Source organism: Pteropus alecto, unplaced genomic scaffold (assembly GCF_000325575.1).
Source record: "Pteropus alecto unplaced genomic scaffold, ASM32557v1 scaffold94, whole genome shotgun sequence".
NCBI classification, from domain to species: domain Eukaryota; kingdom Metazoa; phylum Chordata; class Mammalia; order Chiroptera; family Pteropodidae; genus Pteropus; species Pteropus alecto.
The window spans coordinates 428,696-437,105 of NW_006437736.1; the positions used below are offsets into that span (position 1 = coordinate 428,696).

The 8,410-nt window shown below is 48.1% G+C and overlaps 1 protein-coding gene across 1 annotated transcript in view; it reads left to right on the forward strand.

Moving 5' to 3' along the window:
• EIF3D (eukaryotic translation initiation factor 3 subunit D) overlaps positions 1-6,261 on the forward strand; it is a 13,313-nt gene extending 7,052 nt beyond the window's left edge. Inside the window, exons 9-15 of the mRNA XM_006914483.3 lie at positions 479-626; positions 1,377-1,507; positions 2,294-2,379; positions 2,484-2,613; positions 4,850-4,992; positions 5,160-5,443; positions 6,115-6,261. Of these exons, the coding sequence (XP_006914545.1) occupies positions 479-626; positions 1,377-1,507; positions 2,294-2,379; positions 2,484-2,613; positions 4,850-4,992; positions 5,160-5,443; positions 6,115-6,128 (936 nt within the window). The 3' untranslated portion in view covers positions 6,129-6,261. The remainder of the gene's footprint in view (positions 1-478; positions 627-1,376; positions 1,508-2,293; positions 2,380-2,483; positions 2,614-4,849; positions 4,993-5,159; positions 5,444-6,114) is intronic.
• The last annotated feature ends 2,149 nt before the right edge of the window (positions 6,262-8,410 follow it).

The window sequence follows — 8,410 nt, forward strand, 5'->3', positions numbered from 1 at the left end:
GGGGGTTAGGCCTTAGAAACCCCCCTAGATAAGAGTTCTGCGTCAAGCTTGGGATTTGGTGAAAATACAGGCACTCAGCTGGCTGGACCATGAACAATGGCGTGAGGTAAAGCTGGACACGAATCCCGGCTATGCAGGCTTCATAGCTCCGCCTCTCTGGGGCCTTCGATTTCTTCTCTAATGGATAAACGCACTTACCACATGCCACTGGGTGAGGATGGAAACGTTGTGAAGTGTTTTCCTGGAACATGGCAAGGGACCAGTGAGCGACAGGCCCACGTGTCCCAGGACAGTGGCGGCCACCAGAAGCTCACTGACTGATTTGCTCCAGCCTTATTCAGCCAGTGGCGCTCGCACATAGGTTGTATTTGGGCGTGAGAGAGACAGTTCCTTACAGAGGAACCCGCTCTGCTCCATGTTAATGGGTAGGTGGACCTAAGCATGTCCTCACTTTTTCTCTCTTTTGTCCTCTTCACAGCTGGCAAAAACTCAAGGGAATGTGTTTGCCACCGACGCCATTCTGGCCACACTGATGAGCTGCACGCGCTCCGTGTATTCCTGGGACATTGTCGTCCAGAGAGTCGGGTCCAAGCTCTTCTTTGACAAGAGGGACAACTCTGACTTTGGTAAGAAGCCCATGTGGGGATAACACAAAGGCGTTGAATGTTTTTGTTGGTTCAGAGCAATTCCCTGGTACTGCAGAGTGGTAGAAGATGGCCTGTCTCCCCGCGGGCATTGACAGCCATGTTAGAACCCTTCCCAGCTTCCTCAGAGACAGAAGGCACTGTCACTGCAATTTCTTTGGGGGCGTCAGTTTTTTGAGTCCTCACAGCGCCCCAAAACTCTGCTTCCCGATGTTACTCTTTTGAATGATAGTTTCCTGACTTCTGTCATCTCTCCATACCATCTTCATAACTTAATGTTTTTCTTGAAATTGATGGGATTTTTTACTTCAGTGTATTTATAAAGGAAAAAATACGTATATGTGTTATACCGTTTATGTCTGTACAGACAGATAGGCCATGACTGAAAACAAAGTCGCTCAACAACAATAGCAGTGAAACAGAATAATATCACATTCCGTGCCTCAGGCCTTCTTTTTATCTAATAAGTAACAGAATCAAACATCCTGTCGAATCCCAAAAGACTGAAAGGAGTTAGCTTTTCACACCGTGATGGCAGTTAATGTTAGGAGCATCTGAAGTTATCCAGGAGCGCCCCCCGGTTCCTCCCCCGCATGTCCCACCCCTGGTGTCCCACGCACTTTCGCGGATGGCAGTGCCTTGAAGGAAGGGCCTTTGTCAGTCGGATGGCTGCGTCTCCCCGTGGCACCGTTCTTCGTTCCGTGGGTGATGACCATCTTGCCGCTTTTGCAGACCTCCTGACGGTGAGTGAGACGGCCAACGAGCCCCCTCAGGATGAAGGTAACTCCTTCAACTCGCCCCGCAACCTGGCCATGGAAGCAACCTACATCAACCACAATTTCTCCCAGCAGTGCCTGAGGATGGTGAGGACGGGGAGCGTCTGGGCATTCGTTTTATTTTGTCAGCTGCAGCTTTCATTGAGCATCTGCTTTGTAGCAGGCTCTGGGCTGATGGGATTGAGCAGGACAGAAGGGGCCCCTGCTTGTCGCCAATGAGTTCTGACCTTGGGCTCTGAGGTCATACTGCCTGACTTTGAACCTTAGATCTACTATTTCATACCTTTGCAGTATAGGACATGTTTCTTCTCTGTAAAAATAGAGCATTGATAATACTTGTTTCACATAAACACGTTGCGAAGGTTGCTTGAGTTATTTGACAAATACACTATTTAAGTACAAAGTTCCTGCCCCCGGGAAGGTTTGTTATAATGGAGGATACTTCTTTCACATAAACACGTTGTGAAGGTTGCTTGAGTTATTCGACAAATAACACTATTTAAGTACGAAGTTCCTGCCCCCGGGAAGGTTTGTTATAATGGAGAAGGAAAAGCAGTAAATCCTAAAAACATATACAATGGAGAAAAACAAAGTGGGAGGGACATAGTTGCTCATTAAATGAGAACACGGAGCACGCAGCCAACACATGTAAGCAGTTGGTAAACGCTGGCTGTTAACATCTGTTGTGATTTGTGGGGTGCTTGCTTACACTTGTGGGGAGCAAATAGGCAGACAACATACACAGTGAGCTCAGAGCCCCCTCAAGGGCTCCAAAGACCTGGCCTGGGCTGTAACTAAGCAGAGGCGCAGGGTCTGGCTGATTGGCTTGGCCACAAGTTGGCACTGTCACGTACACCTTTTTCATTTTTGCAGGGGAAAGAAAGATACAACTTTCCCAACCCAAACCCGTTTGTGGAGGATGACATGGATAAGAACGAAATCGCCTCTGTTGCATACCGGTATGTCACCTCTGGTGGGGTGTGCACAGACCATGCCCTGTATGGGATGAAATATCTGAAATTCAGGATCACAGGTGACCAAATGAGTCCCTTCTCCGTTGCAGTTATCGCAGGTGGAAGCTTGGAGATGACATCGACCTGATCGTCCGTTGTGAGCACGATGGTGTCATGACTGGAGCCAACGGGGAAGTGTCCTTCATCAACATCAAGACTCTCAACGAGTGGGATTCCAGGGTGAGGCGCACCTTATCACCCTGGTGGGGCGCCACATCTGTGTTTCCTGCAGGGCGTGTGGTCACAGGCTAGCGTTTGAGAGCCTATTTCTTTTCCCCTTGCATTACTTAGAGAGCTACCAAGATTTTTTTTTTTTTTTTTTTTTTTCTTTTTGGTCCTCTGAATTTTTCTGCTGCATAGTTCCTAATTGAGAAGAAAAAAAATAATCGTGTGCGAGGGTCACTGCCTTCCTCTAGGACTTTCTCCCTCTCTTCCATTCTGACCTCCCTTTGGCTTCTGCCCTCTGCGAGCGTCTGATTTTGATCTTGTTATCTGGGTTGGCAGGTTTCCTGTAAGCCCGCCAGCTCTTTTTATTTGACCTGTTCTTTCACTTACTGTAGCCACTATCTTCTCTTCAGTCTTCGTATTCTGTTTCCAACTCCTTCACGCAGTGAACTCCAAGGTTCTAAGATGAGCTCAGATTTGGCTCTTGCAGAGGCACCTGCAATGAAACGTGCCGCTTTCGTTTTTCCTCCTCTCTGCTCTCGCTCGTGCTGGCGTGCCGTGATTGTTGGGCTGTAGTCCTTTCTGAAGCTGCCTGGGCTTAGCGCTTGAATTCGAAGTGGACGGCAGTGCTCCCCGGTGCTGCTGTACTAAATAAAGCATCCTCGGTGGGAAGGACGGCTCCTGTGTTGAAGGAGTGTCCGGTGACACGGCACCCAGAGAGCCACTGAGCTCTGCCTTCATTGGAGCCAAGGGATTCGCCCTCAGTGCTGCTGATAATCATCTCCAGGTGTCCCTTAGCCTCCAGCCTGGCTGGAAGAGCACACTGGAAGGTTGGCCGTGACCTTAGCTCTGGGACAACACCCTTTTCCACCATGGCCTCCCTGTAGCATTTGGCATTGTATCTATGTGGTTTTTCCTTCTGTGTCACTACCTGCTTTACTCTGGTCTCACATATTTCTCGGCTTCCTTTGCATGTTTTCTTGGCTGGTTCCTCTCCTACTTGACCCTTATGGAGTGTTCTCTTAGAGTCAGCCCCGTACACAGCTCTTTTTGTCTTTCTTACTTTTTCGTACAGCCTTATATTAGGTTCTTTTTTCTTTTTTTTTTTTTTTTCCCCACTCCATAACAAATTAACAAAAACTTAGAGGCTTACAGCAACATCCATTCACTCATCCATTGACTCCCCATTCTGTTGTTTTTCTGCTAAAATACCTTGCCTTTCCAGTGTCCTCATTCTGTGTCACTTTTGTCTTGGCTGTCCATCAGTTTTGTCGTTCTCTTGCTCACTTAGGCTCAGGGCCTCAGACATCTCTGACTCTTCTGCACACTTCTCCTTTGCTGTCAGGTATGATCTGTGTTCTCACGCAGCTCTGCATCTCACCAGCAGCACCCCAGTTAGGACCGTATTCAGTATGCTGTATCTTCAGTATCTTCCATTTGTCTCCTAACTGGCCTCCCCAGCTCCCTCCTCCCACAAGCCCATTCAGTTTCCCTCTGCCAGTTGTCCAAAGCACTGCTTCCGTCATGCATCATATTTGTGGGAAAACCCTTAGAATGCCACAGCACAGGGAAACACAGAGACATCTATCAGAATGCAATTCCTAAGTGGTCGGACCTAACTACTTAATAAAAGGGACTTGTCAGTATTTCTTTTGGCCTAAGGTTGCCATAAACCAAGAAAGTTTGGGAACCTCTGCCATGTGACCTTCATCTAGTCACTTTACTCTGGTTCCCACATCTAGAAAACGGGGTTAGAGGAGATGATCTCTGGGGTCTCCTGCTTTGTCTGCGTGCACGTGCAGATTCACCGTCAGACTCTGACCACCACCACCCCCCCAATGCGGTCTTCCCCTCCATGCCTTTCATCACTGCACCTCCGGCCTCTGCCAGTATTCACCATCTGGTTAGCTGCAACTCTTCTTCTATGAAACCCTTTTTTACCATGCAACGTGTAGTAAACACTTGCCTCTGCCATTTATATGGCACTTGTTTTTAACTTGTTTATGTGTCTAGTAAGCTCTTATGAAGAGAGAAATTGAAATTTGTTGAATGCCTGCTGCGTACAGGCTGTGCAAGGTAGCGACCTTGTCTTTGCCTCTTAAATGGTAACGGTCTTACCTCTGACTGACCAGTGGCCTCGCCCCCATCCTGGTCAGGCCCACTTGGGAGCTTCTCCTTGCCAGAGGAGGCACTGGAGCCTTGGGCGGTAGGAGCCTGCCTTTGCTCGGTAACCTGGGCTTTCCTTCTGCAGCACTGTAATGGCGTCGACTGGCGTCAGAAGCTGGACTCTCAGCGAGGGGCCGTCATTGCTACCGAGTTGAAGAACAACAGTTACAAGCTGGCCCGGTGGACCTGCTGCGCTTTGCTGGCCGGATCCGAGTACCTCAAGCTTGGGTGAGGGTCCTGGCCGGGATCTGTGGTAGAAAGACGAGGGCTTGCCTTTTCCCCTTTGCTTTGGGAAAGGCATCACGCTCAGTGTCCCCATGTAACTGATATTTGCCCCCAGGTGTTGCTGTGTCTCTGGGCCACCCCCACCACTAACACCGCATTTCCCCCACTAGTTACGTGTCCCGGTACCACGTGAAGGACTCCTCGCGCCACGTCATCCTGGGCACCCAGCAGTTCAAGCCCAATGAGTTTGCCAGCCAGATCAACCTGAGCGTGGAGAACGCCTGGGGCATCCTGCGCTGTGTCATCGACATTTGCATGAAGCTGGAGGAGGGCAAGTACCTCATCCTCAAGGACCCCAACAAGCAGGTCATCCGCGTCTACAGCCTGCCCGATGGCACCTTCAGCTCTGACGAGGACGACGAGGATGAGGAGGAGGAGGAAGAGGAGGAAGAAGGTTTGTAGCAGGCCTTGCTCTGGAGGCTCGAGGGAGCGGTGGGCTAGCTAGGACCTGGCTCCGCATCCTCCGGGCCTTCGAGCTTTGATGCAAAACCTGTTGAGAGTCCCCCGAGGCTTACTGTGGAGTAGCATTCACTCCGACTCCTAGAGCTGCTTCAAGAGCCTTTAGGCCTCATGAAGGGGATGGGAAGGAGAGTGGTCTTCTAGAGCAGGGGTCCCCAACCCCCAGGCCATGTATTGGTACTAGCCTGCATAGCAGGAACCGCAGGCTAGCGAGCGAAGCTTCATCTGTGTTTGCAGCCGCTCCCCAGCGCTAGCATCACCACCTCAGCTCTGCCTCAGATCGTCGGGCATTAAATTCTCATAGGAGCACCAGTTCCTGGTGCCAAAAAGATTGGGGACCGCTGATCGAAAGGCTGTTCTAGAGGCTCGGGTGAGGAGGACAGTAGGAGTCCCTGATGTTAGTCAGTGGGCTGAAGGAGAAAAGATGCTCCAGGTAGTTACACAGGTTAGTTAAGCTGTCTTTCCTGCTTCACAAGCTGGTGTCTGCAGGAAATAATCTGTTAACCTGCGAGATCTAAAGGCTTAACTGTTAGTGGTGGTGTTAAAAATTCTAAGCAGTTCACCAGTTTGACATGACTCATTTCTCTAACATTTTGTATCTTTCAGAGGAAGAAACTTAAAAGGAGCAGGATTTTAAATCCACCAAGTCCGGGAGGCCCTTGGATGCCTGATGGGACTTTTGTCTGATAATTGCCCTCCGAAGCGTGTTGCCAGATGGAATAAAGCATGAGTCTCTTCAGTCTTATAACCTCATCACATGCCTGCACCATGATTAACAGCCCCTCTTGCTTCTCCAAGTAGCCCTTGGGAGAGGGAGGGTGAGATACAGAAGTTTCTGTCTGGAGTTCGTAATATTGGTTCCATCATTTGTTTTTGAGCATTATTAGTTTTCCTTTTAGAGGGTGAACACCCTAGATTTTTCTGTTCTTGGAACCCCATGAAATTATCCTTTCCTGGAGTGTTATCAATTGCGAGGTCCTTTATGGAAGTCCCCGTAAGAAGTCCATTTCCACACACACGAGTGCTTGCTGGTTGTGTGCCACCCTCAAAGACATAAGTCATTAGTCGAGGTGAAGCCGGTCACGGTGTTTGTTAGGTGAGGCGGGGTTGCTGCTCACAGAGACTTCTGCAGAAGGTCCTGATATGTCCCACCAGGTGGCGATCATAATGGTTTGTAAATTGTGATCAAGCTTGGCTTGGGCTGGTGACAGTCTCAAGCTGGCACCCTCAAAGCAATGTGTCATAAACAGATCGGAGCTACAGGCGTTTAGGATATGTAAACTTGTTCTTATCAGGGGCTAGTGTTCTCTTCTTGACACTGGAAAATAATTACTCTGCCAGGTATACTAAGCTTTCTAGAAACATCTCACCAAGTCTGACACAGAACTTAAGATGCTGGCAGAAGCGATAGCATTGTATAGGTGAGGAAGATCTCAGCTTTTGAGTAAAATTTCCAAAGCTATTTTAATCAAAATAATTGAGCCTCAAAAACTAAGCAAAAATATATTGGACTTTGTTAGAGTTATTAGGAAGATAGAGCATAAAGCATACTTCTTAGGGAGTTTTCAGTGAGAGTTGAGTATTAAAAAGTACACATTCAAGCAGTGTGGAAGATGCCAAGGGCTTTCAGAATTGGACTGGCACCAAGCTGCCTCTTGCAGACTGATGCAGTCCAGCGGGATTTGCTGCAGCCGGTGAGCCGGTGGAAGTTTCACACTCTCAAAACATTTTGCATCAGCTTCCATACACTTCATTTCTTTGTCCCCTCCTTTCATCCGTCCTGCTTAGAACCACCAAGTTGATTGCTGAAAACGGTCCTGACAAAAAACCTTGGATAGCATCCTGCTGCCTACAATCAGGCTCAATCTAGTCTCAAAACCCTGCCACAACTTCTCAGTCTTAATTTCCCACTCCTCACTATGTAAGACCAGCAACTATTTTAGGTACTTAAATTTGCCAGCCTCCATTCTCAATCACAACCACCAAGAAGTAGACCTCCTTACCTTATCTTTGGTTAAGTATTTTGCCCAGCCTGTCCGGCTTCAATGGTCATTCAACAAATGCTTACTAGGAGCCCCCTATGTGGCCTCAAATACTGGAGAAAGCACTATGGTCACCATAGTGAATAAGATCTTTCAAGTGGCATTCCTTAATGGGTACTTTGGTCTAAGAGATCAAGGAAGACTAGAGAGGTCCCAGCTATTTTTAATGAAAAGAAGCTTCAGCCATGCAAACCTGGGTGACTGAAGTTCTTTACACACTAGGCATGGATGGCTGCCTTCCCACGAGAACCCTCAGCCCTGTCTCACTTGACTGCTTAATGTCCCTTGCAGGTTCATGTACTTCGCTCACAAATGCACTATCTTCTGCCCGTGTAAATCTCGATAAAAACTAAGTTTTTTTTAAAAATTGAGATTTTAACTGGGCATAATCAGGGTCTATGGGAGGAGCCAGGGTTTATGAGAGTTCTCACACTCCATCATCCTGAGAACCCTACAGGAAGGGCTCTATAGTGGTAACAGCCCGTCCCCTTGACTTCTATAAATTACTCCTTCATTTTTGTCTAGATCAGTGTGTACACGAGGCTCACCATACCTGCATATACTGGATTGCATCCTTTTTCCTACTTTTGATGACCTAATAACTACTTGATTCTATTTCCAAGTCAGTGTTATGCAGGATCCACATTCCACCTCTGGGAAGCCAGCTACAATCATCTAGTTCACGTGAAGGGTGGTTCATGATCATCCTCCCGCCATTTGCCATGTTGCATCTGCTTCAGCCACACCATTACTGTGCATTAGCAGTGCATTTGCGTTTAAGTGTCTTCATACTGGCCTGTCATAGGCCATTTTGTTTACAATATTACCAAGCTTATAAAACATGATTCATGAATGAATAA